The following is a 22,951-nucleotide window of genomic DNA, read 5'->3' on the forward strand; positions in this document are numbered from 1 at the left end:
GAACATTTCAAAATAATAAGTCAATTCATCCAGAGGACATAAAAATTCTAAACATTTATGCACCAAATAACAGAACTGCAAAATACATAAAGCAAAAACTGACAGAACTGCGAGGAGAAATAGAAAAATCCACCATAATATTTGGAGATTTCAATAGCCTGACTGATAGTATATACAGAAAATCAGTAAGGGTACTTCTGCACAACACCATCAACCAAACTGACATTTGTAGAACACTCGGTCCAAGAATAACATTATACATATTCTTTTCAAGTGGCCATGGAATATTCACCAAGATAGGCCATATTATGGGGCAAACAAGTCTCAATAAATTTGTAAGTCTGCAAGCCATTCAAGGTATGTTATGTTCCCTAACCAAAATAAAACTAAATTAGAAATCAATAATAGAACAATCTCTGTAAAATTCTCGAATATTTAGAAACCGTATAACACACTTTGAATAACCACGGGTCAAAGAAGAAATCTAAAGAAATTAGAAAGTATTTTGAATGGAATGAAAATGAAACCACGACATATCAAACCTTGTGGGATGTAGGTAAGGCAGTACTTAGGTTAACTGTATACCAGTAAATATGCTCATTAGAAAAGAAAGATTTCAAATCAATGACCTCAGCTTCCACCTTTAAAAACCAGAAAAATGAGAGCAAATTAAACCCAAAGTAGGTAATAGAAGAAAAGTAATAAAAATCAGTGAAAATCAATAAAATAGAGAAAACAAAAGCAATGAAGAAAATCAATAAAACCAAAGCTACTTCTTGGAGCAGACAAATAAAACTGAGATACTTTCAGGCATATGAAGAAAAAAGAGAGATAAAGCACAAATTATTAATATCAGAAATGAGAGAGATGACATCACTATAGAGTCTACAGACAGTAAAAGGATAAAATAAAAGAATATTATACACAGCTTTGTGCAAATAAATTTGACAACTTAGATGAAACAGACATTCTCTAAAGGAGAGAAACTCAAGAATATACAACCTAAATAGACCTGTAGGTACATTTATATATATATATAAATATATATATATATATATATATATATTTAGTACATACACGTTTATACATACTAAGGAAAATGAATTTGTGCTTAAAACCTTCTCTTTCTCACAAAGAAAACTTGAGCTCCAGATGACTTAGGTGATGGATTCTACCAAACACTTAAGAAAATAATAATACAACTTAACAAACGTTCCCAGGAAATTGAAGAGGAGGGAATACTTTCTAACTCACTCATGAGGTCAGGATTACATTAAACCAAAATCAGCTAAAGAAATCAGAAGAAAACTACAAAACAATCTTCCTTCTCAATACAGTTGCACACATTCTGAATAAAATTTGAGCAAACAGAATCCAGTGAACACAAGGATTGTACCTTATGATAAAGTTGAGTACCTTATGATAAAGTTGAGTTTACCTCCTAGCAATGCAAGGCTGGTTTAACATTGAAAATCAACCAATGTGATTCACAATATTTACAAACTAGAAAAGAAAACCATATGATCACCTCGACAGATGTGGAAAAAGCAACTGACAAAGCCCAACATCCATTCTCCATAATCATTTTCAGCAAAACAGGAAGAGAAGGGAATGTTCTCAACTTGATAAAGGGCATCTATGAAAAACCTACAGCTTATACCATACTTAATGGTAAAAGACAGAATGATTTTCTTCTAAGATCAAGAACACGATGGTGATGTCCACTCTCACTACTTCTATTCAACTCTGACCTGGAGATTTTAGCCAGAGCAAGCAGGCAAGAAGAATAAAAGTGCCTATATTAGAAAGGAAGTAAACTATCACTTTTTTTGTGACTGTGAGTTAGGTTTTCCTTGATACAAAACCAAGAGCAGAATCAGTAAAAGAACAAATTAATAACACTTCACCAAAATGAGAAACTTTGGCTCTTAAAAAGATACTATTAAGAGAATGAAAAGACATGAAAAGACATGACACAGACTGGCAGCAAATATGCACAAAACATTGATCTGATAAAAGGACTTGCAGTCTCAAAACTCAACAATAAGGAAACAGCCCAATTCAAGATTGGGAAAAGATTCAAACAGTTCAAAGAAGATATACAGGTGTCAAATAAGCTCATAAAAATATGCTTAGCATCTTTAGTTATATGAAAATTAAAACCACAATGACATACACCACTACACCTATTAGAATGGTTAAAATTAGAAACAGTGATTATACCAAGTGTTGGCGAGGATGTGGAGGAACTGAAACTCCTACACTGCTGGTGGGATTGTACAATGGTACAACTGCTGTAGAAAACACTTCGGCAGTTTCTTAAAAAGTTAAATATACACCTACCATTAGATTCAGCCACTCCACTCCTAGATGTTTAGCCAAGAGAAACAAAAGCATACAAACACTTGTAACATGAATGTTCATAACAGCTTCATTTGTTAATCATCAAAAACTGGAAACCACCCAAACGCCCATGAACAGGAGAACTGAAAAACTGCAGTATATTCGTTCAAAGGAATGCTACTTAGTAATTAACAGGAGTGCATTACTGATGTAAGTGAACTACTGATATTAAATCTTAAAATAATTATGCAGAGTGAAAGAAGCCAGGCCCCCCCCCCCCAAAAAAGGCACACGCTGTATAACTGCAATTACATGAAATTGTAGGAAATGGAAAGTTACAGTGACAGAAAGCAGATCAGTGGTGGAGGGCAGGGCAGGGAGGATGGGATTTCTAAGGAAGATGCATACATTTTTAGGGGTGATGGATATGTTTGTTATTTTGATTGTGGTGATGGTTTCACAGGTGTACACCTATGTTAAAACTTATCAAATTTTACACTTCCGGTGTGTGAAGTTTATTGTATATTAATTGTGCCTCAACAAAGCTGTTAAGAAGAAAAGACCATTTGAGAGGTTACTTGTAATATCCTAAGAAAGCAGTACAAATAGTAGTGGTAGTAGGAATGGAGAGAGTAGCTCTGAGAACACAAAAGACTCAAATTCACAAGATTTGGATGTGAAGGTGAAGATTTGGAGACCAGTTGAGAGGAAGGAAGATGGCACCCTTAATAGTCAATGGATTACCAAAGAAGAGTGGGTGAATTCACATTTTGGACATGCTGTATGCTGCCAGATCATCTCATTCCAAGGGGCAGTTTAAAACCCAGGAGTAGAAATGAGGCAAGAAACACAGCCTTTGGACTCTTCACCCTTTCTTCAACTTCGTACTCCTCCCTCATTCCCCTTGGGTGGATACATTTTCTTCTGTGTCATAATCTTGAAGGAAGTAAACCCAAGTCTGGAAGAGTTCCATTCACCTATGCGTGACCTTTGGAGAATTTCTAGGATCACAACCAGAGGTAAAACTTAACAGAGAGTTCCAAAAATGCGCTCAGCTAAGTAGAGCTTTCATAGCCTCATAAAAAGGTTGTGTATGTGTTGGCACTAAGTGAATAAAGTGATGTATGAACACTCAAAGGGAAATGGCAATGCACACCACAGGATCTAAGAGACTCGGAACGGAGGAGACCTATGAAGTCATTCCTCTGCTTGCTGCCCCACTCCCTGTTACATTCATCCCTGCCAGAATGGAACTGTTCCTGAGAACTGCGCTGTGGCTCGTCACACCAGAGCCAAAGGAAACATCTGTAAGTCTGGCGGGGTTTCAGGTGAGCACGCCGCCGTGCTTGGAGAGCATGCCCAAGTCTTTGCTGGCAAGAGACCCCAACTACACAGTGAACTGTTTTTCTCCTTCCTTATTTTATTTCAAATGTCAAAGCTTTTCACACTACAGTGACACCCTAAAATGATTCTCTTCCTTCCGTTGCTCCAGTTGAAACAATATTTTTTCATGCTCCATAGACTGCCCACCAGCTGATTCAAAACTGGGAATGTGATGGGGCACTCTATTTCAATGTGCCATGAAAAGAAAAAGAAGCAAAAAAGGTAGAATCACCTGGTGGGGAAAATATCCCTTTCTCTTGAATGTTTTGCACTCACTCACTCAACCGGTGTTCATTGCGGTTTTAAGGCACTGTATTAAGTTCTATGAGGTATACCAGTTGACTTGAATAACTCCCGACTTCCAGAAGCTTCAAGTTCAGTTAAGACCAGTGCAAACCCTACTGCAGCATGACACAGAAAGCAATGCGCATAGGGAGAGGGGGCCACAATGCCATACGAATTTCAGTGGAGTGGACATTACTCTTTGATGGGGTGTCCAGAAGGAGTCTTTATGGATGGAATGGTATTTGCACTAGACCTTGAAAGGCCAGATTATGAACAATCGGAATTGGGAAAAGAAAAAATAATACTTCTAGTTAGAGGAAGTGGGAGGGACTCAAGGCATGGGAGCCAATATCCAAGGAGTGTTCAGGAAATAATTCAATACCATTCAACAAACATTATTAAGCACCCACTGGATACGACACACTTTGCCAAGTGGTAGGCATACAGAGCTGTCAAAGTCAACTCACACTCCAGAGGGGTACGCATTTTGGGGGGAAAAAACACAATTTCAATTAGTAATTTCAATTACAATTTATAATTAGTAATTGTAAATACCAAGTATAGAGGCACATCCAGAGTGCTGGAGGAACCCAGGAAGCAGGGCAGTGTAATGGTTTGGAGCACGGACTCTAAAGACAAACTACTTAGGTTTCAATTCCCTGTCTGCCACTTATTTATATGTGTTTGTTTTGTAAGTTTAGGTTTCTTTGCTATAAAATGGGCTCAATAAATAGTACTTGCCTCAAAAGACTGTTGGGAGAACATATGTTAAAACAAGATACTGTATATTAAGCCCTTAGTGTAGGAGCTGGTACATATCAAGTACTCTGCATAAATACTAGTTGTTGTTACTATTATGGTCAGTACTACTGAGAACTGATCCTGCTTTTACTGAAAGGCCAGTTTGTTTTGAATGTAGGCTGCATGCACAGGTGCTGCTGGGAGACCAGGTTGAACTGTGACGCTCACCTAACCTCTCTGTGCTTCAGTTTTCTCATCTAGAGTAGACTGGGAAGAACAGCAGCTTACTACGTGCCGGATGTTGTTCCTAGTGTTCTATCTGTATGATCTCATTGCATCTGTGTAACAGCCCTATTCATCTTGCAGACAAGGAAACTGAGGCATGGAGGCATCAGGTGACACAAAGAAAAAAGGTGTGTGTGGGGGTCAGAACACAGGCACTTAATGGCCAAGGGCTGTTCTTCACCCCTGCACCTCGCTGTCTTTTGGTTCTACCACCCTCCAATTCCACAGCGTTTGACTGCGAGGTGGCATTTTATTTTGCAGGCAGAGTACACAACAGCTAAACACTCCATGGTGATCAGCCTAAACCAGGAAAAGCACACCTAATACACACACCTAAGCATCACACCTCACATTCATGTGGAGTTGGACAATTTATAAAACGCTTTCACTTACTTGATCTACTTCTCTTTCCTTCTGGCCCCAAACGACTGAGGACCATAAATGGACTAATAAACATAGCCTCATCTAAGAAACACCCAAGCCCTGTGAATTTGGGGGTGTGGACAGAGATGACTTGGGGATGAGTGGGGACAGAGTGGATGTTTCTTGTTTTGGAACAGTGCTGAGAGCTGATGGTGGGCACAGATCTTTCCAACATCTGACAAGCCTTCCTAGCTGAAGGCTTGGTTTTGAGCACGTGCCTGGCAGGATGCCATACTAGTTGGACAACTCAGAAGTCCCGCCCCCTATTTGTACACTGCTGTTGTTCTTAACTTTAATTGGTCAGAGAGCTTTTAGGGGAAAAAAGGAAGAGTATTATAGACTCTCTCCCCACTACACACATACACACACAGCCCTTGTGCACCCACCCCACCCCTCTGTAGACTCTGAGTACCCCATGGACATGGGCCATGCCTTTTGTGTTTGTATCCCTGGTACACTGCACACTGCCTAGCACCTAAGGCTCTCAAAACATGTTCTAGGGATGGATGAAGACCTCTCTCTGCTTCTCAGCAGTAACTCTGTAAAAATGGGTAAGTCATCGTGGGGCCCAAAAGAGGTAAGACTCACTTCACTTACCCAATCCACAGCTAATTTTGATCGCTTAGTCTATGCCAGGCACTGAGCTAGGCACGGGAATTGCAGAGGTACAGAAGATATAGTCTGCTAACAAGCAGTTTCAGTGAGTTGCATGAAAGACACTTATGAAAATAAGTGTTAGAAATTCTAAAAGATTTTCAAAGTGTGCCTGGAGCTTTCATTTTTACAAGACAGTATTATGTGCCTATTATTATTTGAATGAATGCCACGAAAGAAAATGGGAGACCGAGTTGTCTTTTGAACTCCACATGCAATATTAAGGCTTAGATTCAAGGTCATATGGAACCCACATGGTGTAGGTAAAAGGAGTGGAAGCCTTAGAAAAACAACCCCAAAGCGTGTGTTAGATTTTTAAGACGAGATCAGCAATTTTCCCTGCATCATCAGCTTTGCTCAAAGTATCACTTAATCTTTGTCTCTGGCTCCTCTTCTAGAAAATGGGGGCGACTTTCCTGGGGGGGTGCAGAGGAAGTGGCCGGAGGGCAAGGGGAGGATGTGATAGGGCCTTAACGGTTTCCTCACTTTGAAGTGTTCTAAAAATACAGCGTTTTCATCGCAAACACGTGATGGGCTATGTGTCAACACAGAATTTTGTGTTGCTAGGGCCGCCTGACCAACAGTTGTACACATCCTCGTGCAACTCTTCAGCTGATGCAGCAGGTGAAGAGAAAGCCACGGAGAGGCAGGTCCCCCTCTTATCTGCTGAGCCGTCCTGGCAGGGTAACCTGAAGCTACGTGCAGGCCCTCCGACTACTCCTGAGTCCAGGTTGGATAATCAAACTCTGCCAGTGGCCAGAGACTCTTCCCTGCCTCTTAAGCTGTCACAATTTTATTTGCCTGGTAGTTTAATCTGTGGCGTAAAAGCCTGACATGTCCCACTTCAACACCGTGCTCCTAAGTACAGATTAGAGAACAATTAGGAAGAGAGGAAAACCCAGCCAGCCGATTAAAAAAATGTGTCTTTATTCATTACATTTCCTTAAGTCTTTTTCTACTTTCAAAGAGATGAGAGCAAAGCCTTGGCTCTTGGAAGCCCGGCCTTTTGCAAGCACGTGGGCTGGGTGGAGGGAACCATCCGTTGTCTACCTCCAGAGGGGAACGCGACCCACATTGGACTTGCAAAACAGCTAAGGACTGTCACCATCTGGCAGCTGTGTGGCGGCCTCTGTCAAATGAACTGGTGGTCACAATCCAGTTCCCATTAGACAGGTGGTCCCTCCACAAAGAGAGCATCACACTCAGCAGCCTGCTTGGCCAAGAGGAGAGTGGATGGGGCATGGGAATTGCATCTCCCTGTTTTGCTGGACCAGGTTGCTTCCTGGGTGGCACAGGGGACAGGGAGGATGGCAGCGGCTCTGAGAGGTGTATTCGTGTTTATGGCTCCGTCGAGCCCCTTACAACACACCTCGACCCATGCCTCTGATGCCGTCTCATTTACCCTACTGGGAAGCAACGTTTTTCCAAACCGGGTTTTGTCTTATGCAGCCACATGGTGGCTGTCTTCTAAGACCAGCCCCAGGACATGCGGACTTCAGTCGGGGGCTGGCGGAGATGACAGTCCCCGCCATACTCGCTCCTCAGCTTTGATTACAGTGTGAATTAGGGACTATGTCTGGAGCAGAGGATGCTGAGAATGGTCCTCCTCAAACCTTCCTGGGACTGACTAGCATTCTCGCCCCAAACGAACAAGTTGTGGCTGATGCTAAAAGAAAGGGCAAGATCAATGGTCCTTTACCCTCCAAAGGTCCCGTCTACCTGGACAACGCATGGACAGGTCAGAGGATTAGAGCAACAAAAGCCCTACTTGCTGTTCTGCCACTCAGGGACTTGATTCTGTCTCAAGAGTGAAACGAAGTTGGTCTGTTTCCTCCCAGCCTAACGGAAGTGCTTCCCCAGCACAGCAGCAGAGTGAATAAATTAAGCAATGCTTTTTCATAACCCATGCAAACAGTTCTGCTCACATCCTCTCTTTAATAACCTGGAATTGTTTTAAAAAAATTCATACACACAAACATCAACCGGCAAAAACCAAACACCCAACTAAACAAACACCAACCAACCTGATGTAGAGAACCTTTAGGCAGCAACACAGAGAGTGAAAAATAAGAGCCTAACATCTTGGATTAGGTTGCATGAACAACCTAATATATATATAACATGCTAGCAAAACCTGTTCAGCACTGGTACCCATTACTACAATACTTCTCTACCCAACAGAATGTAGGTCCCACATAAGGGATGCCTTAGGAATATAATTTTTTTAGAGAGAGGTGTTAATGTGCATGAAAGCTCACGTTAGCTAATACACCTATTTCCTTCTCAAAGTGGTGACTCTTCTAATAATCACCTTAATGGTAATTAAGGGTCATGTGCAAAATGAGCTACCCTATACAGGCTTCTGAAACAAGTGGTGATTCTTGGTACTGGGTAGGGGTGGGTTAAGAACTAGCCTGTGTGTGAAAATGATCTTCTTGAGGATGGTTAGTCCAGGATGCCTAGAGATTCCTGCCATGAAAATCAGGCAACTTTATTCCACTTTTGGCCACAAAATGCCCCTCTAATGCCAATGAACCCTCTTCAAAACTGAGTGCAGCTGGAAACAAGACAGGCTGCGTAAAAAAGAGTGAAGGCACTGGGATAAATGTTTGAAAATAACTCAAAAGTAACATCCTATTGATGGTAGTTTAGATGCAACATCAAATTTGAACCAATCATACGGAAAGGTCTGAGTGCCAAAGACAAAACCGAACCAAACCTGAAAACCCCCAAACAGAAAGCCTAGTACGATATTAAACACAGTCCAATGTACTGAGCAGTTATGACGTGAGGCCTGCAGTTACTATAGAACGTCCGTGGGAATCGGGGCCAAAGCAAGATAATCAGACATAGAAATATTCTGAAAGAGTCTGCTGTCCTCAAGACCAGGCAGGTTAGGATCCAGAATTCTGAGAAGTAACAACAACTGACACTGCAGAAATACAAACGATCATGAGAGATTACTACAAGCAACTCTATGCCAATAAAATGGACAACCTGGAGGATCCAGAATTCTGAATAACTACACACATTTGGAATCGATAGGAGACCCTCTAAAATCTGATTGAGTTGCAAGTATTTGTTTTACCGAATTTTATCCTCTTTTGCCAGAGATCATTGGTTTTTACTGACTACCCATCCCCTGTCTCATGCTGTCATGTCCTTCTTTTTCCCCACATAATGCAGGTGCAAATTGTGTATAATATTTTCTAGCAAACTCACTGAGAAAGAAGCATCAGAAGGTTTAAAACAGCCTTTCCTATTAGACACAGGTTTTACAAAATCAAGAGCCCATTACTGTGCTCTTTTCTCATCTTTGTCTTCTCCCACACCTACTATACACTACCTACATGCTTCACTCAGTCCCCACCCTACACCAGGCACTGCACGAGGCAATTTACAGCCAATATTTTATAAATGATTTATTCCTCAGAAGTCTACCTCACAGGCAATAATACGTACAGTTGAAGAAATGGTGTTCAAAGAAATAAACTTCGAGTTACCACGAAGTTCAAAACATACGTGTGTGTGTGTGTGTTGTACACAGGACACATGTACACACACACCTCCCATGAGGGGTCAGGCTATCAGTCGCTCATTCGTGTCAACTGGATGTACTGAACAGTTCCATCAGGTAGGGGCCAGCTGTGTCTTCAGGACCTGGCACCAAACAGTGTGACACTGAGGGGGTCAGTAAGGACCAGCTGCTGCATGGCCACTGACTCAGTTATGCCAACAGGAAGCTGCAAACTGCGTGCCCCTGGATTTAACAGAGAACCCTCAGAAAAGCTGACTGAGTAAAACTTAGGCTAATCTCGTCCTCAACTCCCTATAGGGAGAAGAAAGAAGAAGGAAGACTAAAACTGAAGAGAAAGGGGAAAGGGCATATTGGGGAGGTGCACTGCTGAAAGGAAAACCCTCAGACTCCCACCATCACACGACCTTGGGGTCCCCCAAAACTCTCATTCCACTTTCGTTATACGAACGGCACAGGATCCTCTGCTCACGAGGCCTCCTGAGCGTCTGCTCCGAAAGAGACAACACACACGCACACCAAGTGGACACCGACGACCCCAAGCTGGCTGGACGTTTCTAAACGACTTGGGCAGTCCTCCCTTTAATGACATTCAATGCTTTCTCTCCTTGTGGTGCCCAGAACATGGCCTGTTCGTCTCTATGTTCTCAGCACTAAACACAAGGCCCTGCACACAGTAGGTGCCGATGAACATTTATTGCCATGTAACAGGTCCTTTGGTAAACACGTGGCTAGTTTTCCGGGCCACGTCTTTCATCTTTTCTATTCGAGGTTAAATTCCACTTTAAATGGGACCTGGGGCTTTCAAGGTTACCCTAAGGTCCAAATCCCCGTTACAAAAGAGGGAGGCATGAAGTCCCAGGGGAGCGCCAGCCTGAGGGCCACTCCTCGGGGGGGGGGCGGGGGGCGGGGGGTAGCTGTAAGCAGCTGCCCCCCACCCTCGCCATAACTTCCATCCTTTTCTCTAAGTTCACCACCTCTTCTGTGTAAAAGTTTGGCTCCAACTCTACACTTGGCCTGCCGTGCCAACATTGTAAGCCTAAGCCCCAGAACCCTGGGGTTCAGCATGAATTGGAAGCGCTTATCTATATATGGCCTCACTGCACTTCAGCGTCTTCCAAGCTTCAATCACATTCGCTTCTGACTTTCTTTTTTTCTTTTGGAGAGCACAATCTCTCTTTTTATGTTTGGCTCCAGCCTTTCTCTCTTTTCATTCTTGTGACTCCACGCTCTCAGGTCTTTTAAGTTAACCTCCAGGACCTTTCCAGATGGGCGCACCTTCCAGGACCTTTGTGCTTCGTGCTGCTTTGCCTCTGGAAGGCGTCCATCTTCTTGATGGAACTTCAATAACATTTCCTAACATGAGGCACTGTGGCCTATATAGGAGCGAAAAAGTTCTCTGTGAAAAGTGGTGAATTACCTGTTCCTTAACACTTGGTGTCTGGCACCTTTGTTTGGAATGTTTAGCATTTGGGGGCCATTTTTTGACCATTAACTTGTCAGAAGCCTTGCTTCTTACACCCCCCTCCCCCTCCCCATCATCAGGTCTCTCTCTACGTCTGTGATGTGGTTTCCATTAAACTAAAGGGAGTTTGGGGGCATTTTTTTTTTTTTCACCTAAAACTGAAAAGAAGGCAACAAGACCCGGCTGGCAAGAGACCATGAAACAGCACAGAGGATGCTGAAGACGATTTTGAAGAGACAGGCCTCCATCCACATGTAGGTTGTGAACTTGGCCTACAAACGTCTAACACACCCCAAAATGTTTTATGACGATCAGATTCTGGGTCACTTCAAGAGGGTAATGGGTGGATATTCTCTTTCACTCTCTTGATTCACGTCTCTAATTCCAATTTATGATTCTCTAATAGAAAGGGGGAAATTATATTCCTTTATTCTTCCAACTGATCACTGCCCGAAGTATATTTCTCCAGTTGGGTTTCTCTAACCTGAATTAATGGCAGGACGTGGATACTATATCGGGGACATCGTTCTCAGTCATCTACATACAGATTGAAAAAATATTGATACTAATTTCAGTTTCTGTGGCTTTTAAATTGCCATCCTGATTCTCCTGGACCCATTAGTTTTTACCATTACAACCTGCCCCTGTTCAGCCAAATAACTCCTTTTTCCATTAATAGCAAACCTGCTTTTTTGCTCTACCTACGTGTCTGTCTATGTGACTCAGTGAAAAGGGAGCTTGTGAAATCCACACGATCATAATCCATCATTCCACACAGGCCTTTTTTCCCCGTGGTCCTTTTTCCATCACACGTACAAGGGAGGGAGAGCTGTTCCAATAAGAGGTGTGGGCTAGTCAATATCAGACAGGAAAACATGAGCATGGACTGTTTCAGGACCAGTGAAATTGGACAAGGAAGAAAAATCTCATGCCTAAATCTTGGTAGCATTTGGGGCCATAGGTCCAAGGTGAAAATTCAGTCTTTTAAGAATCTACGAACACAAGATTGAAAAAAAGGGAGCTAATTGTGCTAACCGCATGGCACATTTTACCATGGTTGGAATTATTAAAGATAATGTATTATCTATGAAGCTAATGGTTCATAAGGTATGTAATGATTCTATTTATATTTTTAATGTTAGCATTTCTGAACACTTCTAAAATATAACATAACTATAGTTGATTGTAAATTTTAATTAGAAGCCAAGATCGAAGAAGGAAGAAAGTCACCCTTTCAACCCGATGGCCCGACTATCTGGTGTCCTTGGAGCGAAAGTGAGAAGAGAGTCATGCTAAGGCCACTCCCAGGCAATGCATACGTACTGCAGAGTAACCAGTAGCAGCATTACCCCAGAGGGAGCACTTCTCTTTCTGGCTAGGAAACTGGACTTCTCACTTCCAAAGACATTTCATAATGACCCCACAGTATGGTGACGCAGAGTGGTACAACTGCGTAACAGATGGTGGAACATCTCTAATGTGGAGAAATCTCCTTGGGTGCAAATAAAAAGGCAAGTAAGACCTCCAGGCAGGCAAACTATCAATGCGTCCGTGGGAAATGTGAGTTGTGATATCACCTAGACTTGGCTTTTTCAGTCAACCTCTAATATGTGTTGGAGGGACTAAAACAGACAGCAGGCATGAAACCCTGGATTTACTGCTCATGGCAAGTTTCTACCCCAAAAGCCCATTCTCCTTTTGTCCAGAGCCTGTTTTCTTTATTCTTTTGCCACTTTAATTCCAGAAATGCAAATCCACTGGGGACAAGATGACTGGGGACCAGCTGACGTCCCAGACAGAGGAGAAGAAAACAAAATGGGTAGAAGCAACCTTAGGTTAATTTCATTTCTTCTTTGATACCGGCTTGCTCTGTGTGTCCTCTGGATCGCTCTCCTGCCCCCCTTTCTTCCTCTTTTTTCCCTCCAGAGATGTAAGGATCCAAATGTACCCAGGACAGATACTACCTGCCAGGGTAGATGCCGCCCTTTAAGTAAGAGAAATTCAGGCTGAGCTAGACAAGCACAGCCCAATCTCTTAGCACAGAGTATGGGGTGTTTAAAGGGATTCCTTCTCACTATAACTTAATCAAGGCTCACTTGACATTTCTCTCTCATTCATCTCAATCAGTTCCATGGGTATGGCCTGCGTAAGCCAAAACAATTTAAAACTCCATTTCAAAAACTTGAACTGTTAATTTTTAAAAATATAACCCTATGCCATAACTGATGAAGCCACCTCTCCCAAGGGTGTGACAAGGATCCCTGCTTGCATGAATATAAAGCCTCTGACTGCATTTTAGGTTTATCCTGTAGGATCTCGGTCAGCCAACAATGAAAGGATAAAAGGATGTCACAATACGTTACATAGCGGTTTCTGTTAACATAAAATTAATTCAGGGGCTTCCCTGGGTGGTGCAGTGGTTGGGAGTCCGCCTGCCGGTGCGGAGTACACGGGTTTGAGCCCTGGTCTGGGAAGAACCCACATGCCGTGGAGCAACTAAGCCCGTGTGCCACCAACTGCTGAGCCTGTGCTCTGGAGCCCGTGAGCCACAACTACTGAAGCCCGCACGCCTGGAGCCCGTGTTCCGCAACAAGAGAAGCCACCGCAATGAGAAGCCCTCGCAAAGCACTGAAGAGTGGCCCCCGCTCGCCGCAACTAGAGGAAGCCCGCATGCAGCAATGAAGACTCAATGCAGCCAAAAATAAATAAAATAAAAATTAAAAAAAAAATGAATTCAGGGTGAAAGCATCCTTCCTGTGGGCCCCTGAGGCAGCACGAACATAACTCGGGCTGTCCCAGGCAATCTAGGGCAGCCACCCTAGTTTGCAAGAAATTTAGGGCAGAAATCCTATCCCTGACTTGTGTGCGTTAAAAATGTAAAATTGGTTCATCTTCCTGCGTTCCGAATTCTTTCTCAATTACTGATTTCAAGAGGACAGCGCTTAAATAAACTGGCTCCAAGTACATTTCTACTACTCAAGGGAAGAAAGCAAAAGCAAGAAACACAAAAATGAGCCTCTCTCCGCTCCCACCCCAGCCCCCCACCCCCAATATTCTTCCTTGAATAAAAAGGTCGAAGGTGCTCTTTACAAGCCTTTCACATTATGAAGAATCATCAAGGTTGTAAGATTATCAGCTCTCCCTGGACTCTACCAGCAGCATCCACCTTTGTCCTTGCACTGAACATGTACAACAGTTCGGAGGTAGGTATTATCAATACTGCAAAGACACAGAGATCGAGGCTGGTTCTCCAGACTCATCTGTGATAATAAACACCAGTTATCGGTCCCCCGACTCCAGGGCCTGCTCTCATGCTGCCAGAGCCCAGAGGGCTGTCCTGTCAGATTCTGAAATAAGGACAATTAGCTCTGGTGCTTTTTGCCCTTCTTTTCCTCCTCTTCGCCTCCCCTGTTCGTCCCCTGGCCATCTCATCTCATCCTCCAGGACAACTTTGCCATCGTGCTGAACTGGGAAGAGAGGAGGTTGAACTTAGCTTTTTGTGAATGAATTCCTGAAGACTGAAGTAAGGGCGCTGAGAAGGAAAGAAGCGACTCATATTCTGTCATCACCTAAGATCGGTGGAGGGAGGAGGGGAGAAGGATGAAATCACCCAAGGCAAACCGCTGTCTAGGGCTGTCCCTGGCGTCACCCCAACTGTAGGCTGCCCAACCAGGAGATGAAAGGGCAAAAGCTGCTCTTTTGAAACTTAAAGGTAATCACCCTTCCCCGAGGAGCTGTGAATGTGATTTTTGTTCCACCCACTCTGGACTCAAGGCACTGGAAGGGCTGCAGCTGCATGGCGGTTATGCCACAGCCCCCAAGCACATTTCAAGAAAAAAGGAAGTTCTGTTCTTCAGGCCTGTGGCACACAGAGCGCTAGTCGACACAAGCCACTTCCCCTTCCTAGTTCTCTTTTGGCTGAGAAGTCACCAAAGAGAGACAGTAAAAATGTGATGGGCAAGGCACTGGTTAGGGTCAAGGGTCTGCTTCTACCTCCCATCTCAAATATCAAATGACTAGTCTGGTCACTCAGCAAGGCTCCGCAGAGTTCCTTCCAGTAAAATCAGAATAATAATACCTAAGCGTTCAAACTTAGAAAAGTATAACTAGTGTTCATGAGAGGGTAGGTTTTTTCAGGGTGCTGGGATCCTGAGGTATAATTTTGATTAAGATGGAAACCTCAAGAGTGATGATCCAAGGCACACAATTTATCTACTGCCTAGAGGTTTTGAGTTTGGTGTCACTGGACCCCATCCCCGTACCCGCCACCCCTTCCACTGTACCTCGTTCCCCACCTCCAGCCCCCAACTCTTCCTTCTCCAGAAGACCAGAGCTACCCTCTGTCTTTACCAGCTTCAGTGAACATTCTGACACACTGAATACCCTTCCTGACCTTCAGCCACATCTCTCTTGCTCATCTCCAGCCCGACATTCCCTGCTCACTCGCTGACGGACAGAGAGCCACAACTGCCAGGGCCCGCTGTAAACTGACACAACCAGGGGGTAACTGCACCCTCCTGTTCAATAATCCCCTTGTTCTCTCCCCTACTGGATTTTCCAAAACAGTCATCTTACACCATTTTTCTTACGTCTTTGATTTCACCCAGACTTCTCAGAAACATACTGCCTCCTGAGAAGTCCAAGGGCATCTGTGACCGAGTGTCTACCTCCCTCATTAGACGGAGACTTAGTCTGGTGTTACTTCCTGCTAAAGGCCCCACTGTCTCGAATGAAGCATCTTTCCACCCGCTGACATGTGCTCTCCAGCCACTCCTTTCGTCCCTGCAAGGATCCTGATCCTCACCTTCCTTGCACTTGCACTATCTTTTTTTGCTCCATCTTCTTACCTTTGGCTCAAAAAAAAAAAAAAAAAAAAAGCGCTGCATCTAAGATCTCTTTCCTTTCACGCTCTGACTTCCCAGGGAGGGCAGTATCCACTCACAGCCCCGCACAGAAACCTACACCATCCCTCTCCTGACCTTCCCCATCCTTCTGAAATGCTCCCAGCTCCTCCAATCACCAAATCTGATGGCTTTCCTTGGCCTGCATCCTGCTTGACTCTTCTGAGGCACCTCAGACTCAGAGCGATCAAAACTGAACTGACCACCCCTCTCCCTGTCCACTCCCACCTGCTGACTGCTTCCCCAGTCCTCCCAGTTAGGCCAAAAGCTCCCAGTTGTCACTGCCCCAATGGAGTTATTAAGCCCCCTTCCTCTCACCATGGTCATGTCTGTGTCACTTGGTTCCTCCCTCTCCATTGCCATGACAGCGTCCTGTCCAGGCTCCACAGATTCCCTGACATGCGACACCAGGCTCCTGGCCACCTTCCCTGTTGCTGAAATACCTTCACAGACCCTCTGCTGTCTAAGAAATAAAACTCGAATATTTTAGCCTGAGAAGTTAAGTCTTCTAGGAACCGGCCCCAGTCTTTATTTCTAAGCCTCCCCATCTTCCCCACTTCCTTCATTTCCTATATTTCACATTTCCTCTGAACTCTGGGAGAACTCATAGTTCCCAGAACCCGCCCTGCATGTTCTCACCTCCACGCCAGAAACAGGCCAGTGTGTCTACTTGTCTTTACTTACTGAAATCCTATTATTTTTTTTTTTCAAGACTTGGTAAAGATGCCATTTTTTTCCTATCTCCATAGTTGCAAGTTATTCATTCCTCCCTTTAACCTCCAGAGTTCAAATATGCTCATCTCTTTCTTGCTTACTCTTATCTCATGTTCTTTTATATTATAGTTACCTGTGTATATATTTACCTCATTGTCCCTATTAGATTTCAAGTTCTTGGGGGCAGTGATAATAATAATAACTGTAATAACCACCGCCACCATAGCGAGCTCCTACCACAGTCAGTTCTGTGCAAAGCATGTGATTTCACCATCTCAGCAGCCCTATGAGGACTGTCTCCATTTTCAGGGGAGATTAAGTAATGTGCCCAAGGCCAACATGTAGCAAGTGGTACAGCTAGAAATTGAATCAAGCCTTGCTGACTTCAAAAGCCATGCTCTTAACTACTATATATTCCTATCTAGACTTGACCAATAACCACTAAATAAAACATGCTTTCCCTAGGTCCTCGGCGGTGGGATGGTTTACTGAGCCAGGTTCCCCAGAGCTGCTGAGGCTGCTTGATCAACACATGTATTTATGTGAGAGAAGAAACAGATAGCTTAAACTCTAATTCTTAAAGGATACTTTCAAAAACAGAACAAAGTTTTTATGCCTCAAGATTAAACAGAACATCAAATGCAAAGTGACAGGAAAAACCTAATTCACCTGGATTAGGTAATAGCCTGATTTTGTCTCTTTCCTTGGAACCACTGATGTCAGTAAGGCAACGAATCAAGGCCATCCTAAAAGCCTTAGATAATTTAAACCATGTTTAGAGAGAGCCTCCAAATTTCTAATTTCTGAGGCTCTGACATCAGCCCTGGGAAAACAGGATAATTTTACTCTGTTGATAGTCAGAACCAACGTAAACGTGGGGTCGTATCTTATCTACGAACAGGCAAATAATGTATGGCACACATAGGTCTCAGTGTAAAGAAAGGTGGTGGTGTTTGATCTCTACACGTAAGCGGCTAAGGGCTGTAATCCTCCGAGAGGAATGTCATTATACAGCTCAAATCCCATCACAACAAACACCGTTACAACAGAGATGTCTGTATAACAAAAACCCTTTCAAGCTTTGGCTGACAGCCCATGTACTTCAAGCAATATTTGATGTGAGACTTGGAGTTCACAGTAATGGGAATTGACCTGTATTTCCAAAGGTAAGATTTGAATGATTTCATCTGTAACTTCCATCCCATGATACCGTGAGCTGGAGTGATGTACAATCTTGACCCGGGGTATAAAAACTAAGGACAAAGACAGAAGTAAGATCAACCCTGTTCTTGAAAGGTGAAATTCCTTCCTTTCACTTGGGGAACTCTTAGGGAAAGGAGAAGGCCTGACCCAACCCTGAAATAAAGCAGACCAAGGCAGGTTTTGGCCTCATCTCCCTGAGAGGCGAGATGGAGTAGCCCATGAAGACAGATGAACCGGGCTCAAATTTCTACTCTGCCGCTTACTAGCTGGGTGAACTGGGCTATATCTCTTAACTTTTTGTGACCCTCAGTTTTCTCATCTGCAAAACGATACTAATACCATCTACTTCCAGAATTCCAGTAAGAATTAAATGAGATAACTATGCAATGCTCCTAACCTAGAGCCTGGTACGCAGCATGGGCTCAAAAAAAGTAAATTCCCTCACAAGGCTTCCCTTTCCCTCCAAGACTCTGAGCTGATGCAAACTGTTTAAATGAAGTTAGTTATAAGATCTAGTGAACGGAGTTAAAATACAGAGTCACAAATACGGCCTGGTAAAGATACTGATCAGAGGAACATCGGAGAAAAGAGAGCAAATGGTAGAAGAACTAGGCCAGGCATAAGCATTTACTTGACTCAGAGAAAGGTCTTTTTGGCTAAAGTAGGACACGTGTAATCAAAAGCTAAAATGCACGTAACAAGGCATCGTAACAATAAATGAGCTTCGATCATGATGTCAGAAGTCATTTTGAAAAATGCTGAATAAACTGAAATTTGCAGGCACGTTTTCCTAGTCAAGGATGAACTGTGGTTACTGCTCTCAAGCAATGGTTTACTGCCTCTGGCCTAGTTTTCTGTGGGTGCCATTCTAGATGGTGGGAAGGCCCTTCTTTGCTAAGTCCTGAGCTTCAGCCCATTCATTATACTGCCTTTGGATACTCTGAAAGTATTAAAACCAATTCTAGTCTTCTCCATTTGGGAAACACGTAGGTAAATAGCTAAGGAATATGATCAATAAAGAGTCCCAGCATTGCCCTAATTTGTGATGTTTTTAACCCTCTTGATTTTTAAATATTTAATTTTCCATTTTTCAAATTATGGGACAGTCAACTATGTGATGACAAAATCCTTATATATATATTCTTTTGAAAACACTCTTGGTGTTACATGATAGGTTTTGAGATAGAAAAGGAGAGTCCTATAAACATAGGCATGTCTGTTCACCTTTATAAGACAGATATGATCTAGGGGTTTTCAAATTTCTTAAAAGGTTCCAAAAAGTCCTATCAGAGCTCAGTAACTACAGGGAACAAGAAATGGACCAACGTTTCTCAGAGTCAGTGAACATCAGAGTTTTAACAATGACTTAGTCCTAGCCCTTCACCTTGACAGTAAAGAAGAGGCTCAGAGAGTAGTATGGGCTGATGTTCAGATGCTCAACTCAAGTGTGTGTACAAGCCAAACAATGAGCTTGCAGGAGCTCTTGTGAGAGGCAACAGAGAAATAAAAAACAGGCCAGAAAGAAATACCAAGGGGCAGAGAAACAGCAACTGTGAGACCCACAAAGAGATGGAGGAGCCCTGGGTACGAAAACCAAGAGATCAAGACCAGAGAAAGAACAAAATTACTAAAGCGAGGTTAAAACATGAACACAGACCAAATGGTAGAGGCAGAGGAGATATCTTAACTGAAGTCTACAAAGGGCGTACAAAGGGTGACTCCAATACCCGGAAGCTTCAACCTGGACAGAGGTTTCCGGCCTCTTTTTTAATAACTGTACCCCACCCCCCAGAATCACTCTCATCTTAAAATGCAGGCAGTCACCGCCACCAGATTGCACACGTGAATCTTACCACTGCTAAGGGCGTAAACCAGAAGCATTTTTGAAGGTGTGCTAACTATTTCAGGCCACTAGGGTGCTACTTCCCGCCCCCCAAAGGCACACTTCACTTAATGATCTCCATTCAGACCCCAAGAATTAATGTCCCTGCTAAAAGTGTACCCTTTATTCGTTACACCAGTGATTATCACTGTTTATAAGGTACTTCAAGATCCCCACAGCCTATGGAAAAGTGAAATGCAGCTGTAATTACATGGGCAGTAACAGAAAGGTAGGGGTAGAAAGAGCTCTGTTCCTCAGAGAGGCAAGCCACTGCCTAGAAAGTGACCTCAGGGAGGAATCACGCGCCTGGACGGAGGCGCGGCCGCGCCGCCCCCGCTCGGCTTCTCCCTCCCCGCATCCCAGGCCGTCTGGTCCACCTGTCCGGGAAGCAGGCGGGCGGGGGTCGCGGGGAGGAGCCCGGCTGGCCGCGGGGCACTGGGGTAGCGGGCGGCTCTCCCTCGCCCTCCTCCCTCCCGCGATTCCCGGGACGCCCAGGCGCCCTGCGCGCCCCTGACCGCGCGCGCGCGCCCCACTATCTGTACCTTTACTCTGGGGAGGGTTCTGACTCCGGTCCCGGAGGACGTTGATCTGGTAGACAGCTCCGTAAGGCTCAAAAAGTTCTTTCAGCTCCTTTTCCGACCAGGACCGGGGGATCTGTCCGACAAACATCTTAATGGCATCTGGGTCTGGTTGGTCTGAGTGATCCAAAGCGCCGTTCATCTTGTTGGCTGTGCCGTTACTGTCAAAGAGGGAAGCGGGAGCCAGAGTTAGGGCTGCAGGGTGAGGGACAGGAAGACAGAAAATCGGGGGTGGGGGTGGGGGCGGGGAGGCGGAAGGAGGAGGAAGAGGAGCACGGGGCAAAGTGCCTAATGAGTCGTGGAAACGTGATGAACTAAAACAAAGCACAGGCACCATTAGGTTGCTCCTCGGCGGCAGCGGCGAGAGCTCTCACTGCAGGCTGCTTGTTCAGTATCGCTGCCCGACCCCGGGCGGCGCCCTGCCGGCTGTCACCCGGGGCGTGGACATCTTGAAACCCGGCTCGGGAGGCAGGGAGGCAGCTGCAAGTTACGAGCAGGTCTCGCTTGGCTAGGCTGCCACCCAGCATCCACAGCGTTATCAGCCCCACACTGGCTCTCCCGTGGAAAGCAAGGCGGGGCTGGATTTCCGCTGGCTTTCCCACCCTTCCACCCCTTTTGGGAGGTTTTTGGAAGAGAGGAGAGAGGTGGTAATAATAAAGTCACATGAAAAGAAAATGAAACACTCGGCAGCCCGTCAGATGACTAATGCAAGACACTGGTGATGAATTTGCAGAGCGCGCGACGCAGCCATGTGTGCATCAGATTAGTCCGTTGTTGCTGCTCAGAAGGGAAAGTGCTCCAGCAATGCGGCTGGGTGCAGCCGATTGGCTGCCCACGCTGGAGAAAAGGGCCCGGGCGGGGAGGGGGCTCCCATTTAAAAAGCACGTTGTTTATGGGACCCGGGCACAAAGGGTTTAATTCAGAGAGGCAAAGGCGATCTCAGAATTGCCTGCTTTGTGCCGGGAGGGAAAAAAAAAAAAAAAGCAGTCCCAGAAAGTTGAGTTCCCGCTAAAGGACACTGAATACTTCAAATCTTTCACACTCCGTAAATTGCTCTCCGTATATCTGACATCCAGATGTTGCACTTGAGTTCTAAACAACCACACGTTTGGGAGAGAAAAGAGGAACCACACGTTTGGGAGAGAAAAGTCTGCCTTTTCTTCTCCTAGCTTCAGTAAATATTTGGGGCCGATACAAAGAGCAAGACCATAAGCTTTTACCTATCAATCCTCCTTAACGCTGTTTCCCGAAACCCTTATTTGAAAGAGACAATGCTTGTTTAGAACGTGCAATTCTAGTCACCATCATGTAAAAGGATGATGAAGTATTTATGTTTTTACTTGGATTCCGCCCCCCCCCCCATTTGAGCTGCAGTACATAGTAAAGCAAAACCACATACCCTCTGTCTCCCCCACGTACCCCGCCGACTAATGCACCCTAAACCCACCTACTCTGCCCGGCGAAAGGCTGAATGCCCTAAGCAGCATTCATCTGCAGTACCGTGCTCTTGATTCCCAGCCTGTGAAAATACAGTAAAATGCACTTAAACGCAGCAGACGTAGAACCTACACAGCCTTGTCCACGACTGTCCCTCAACCCCCAGCCTCCAGCCCAGAAGGCAGAAAGAAAGGGCCCCACTGACTAAAACTTCACTGCAAATGGTCACTTCACTGTAGTCTCAGGGTAACAGCAAGAAGGTTTTCAAAGATCTTAAGTAGGCTTCCTTATTTCAATCAAACCCATCAGAGCACCTTAAATTTGCTGTGAAACTAGGCTAGTTCTGAGCCCTTGGTGGGGGGGGGGAAAGACACTGATGGCTAACAAACAAACAATAAAACCTATGGAAAGGAGAAATCCTGAATTCAATTTTATCCCGAGAGGAAAATGATGGCAAATACTCTTCACTAGGTCCTGGCTTCAATTTCTACTTCTTATCCCCCAATTTACCACTCTGTTTTTTTATCCTTGAGATAAACAATCAGACTAACTTGAAGCACTTTCAGAGCTTTCTCGAATCAACCTTATTGTTATAAAAAATGTTCTGCCGAATACAATGCTGAGCACAAAATCTTCCTTCAACAACTTAGGTGTAACGCAATGCCTGCTTAGATTAGAGTGCGAGCATTTATCTTGTTCCTGTGCACCTCTACTGCTTTTCAAATCGCCCTCTGGGAATTCAATAAACACTTTAACCTCGTGGAGCCGGCTCGGGCAGGGTGGAGGTGGCAAAGGCCCACGCGGAACAGAATGTAGCATTCACAGCTCGCTGACAGTGTGGCAAGACTTATTTCTGGGACAGGAAGGGCTTGTGGTTACCGCTGTTGACAAGCAGCTAGAATGAAAAGAGGAAGGCGTTGCCACAGGTCCCAGCTAACAGAGAGCGGAAGTTCAAAAAATGGGGCTCCTGCATCTCGCCTGCACAAAGCACGGTTCATACAACGGAGGCGTCAGGCAGTAGCACAATGGTCCGAATATCTAGAGCAAGCATTCATGGGTCTCCAAATGAGGGGCCATTTTTACTTTCTCAAAAAACACACACTCACCGAGGTGCATAAAGGA

At 44.5% G+C, this 22,951-nt stretch overlaps 1 protein-coding gene across 7 annotated transcripts in view; it reads right to left on the minus strand.

Annotated features, from left to right (window-relative positions):
- Positions 1-22,951, minus strand: part of CELF2 (CUGBP Elav-like family member 2) — a 525,035-nt gene that overhangs the window by 146,891 nt on the left and 355,193 nt on the right. For 5 of the 7 annotated variants that reach the window (XM_036842569.1, XM_036842572.1, XM_036842570.1 and 2 more), the window contains one exon: positions 20,357-20,553. In XM_036842569.1, coding sequence (XP_036698464.1) covers positions 20,357-20,553 — 197 coding nt within the window. Of the gene's footprint in view, positions 1-20,356; positions 20,555-20,726; positions 21,009-22,951 lie in introns of those variants that run through there. The other 2 variants (XM_036842574.1, XM_036842575.1) reach the window with 2 other exon arrangements.

Source organism: Balaenoptera musculus, chromosome 2, assembly GCF_009873245.2.
Source record: "Balaenoptera musculus isolate JJ_BM4_2016_0621 chromosome 2, mBalMus1.pri.v3, whole genome shotgun sequence".
Lineage (NCBI taxonomy): Eukaryota > Metazoa > Chordata > Mammalia > Artiodactyla > Balaenopteridae > Balaenoptera > Balaenoptera musculus.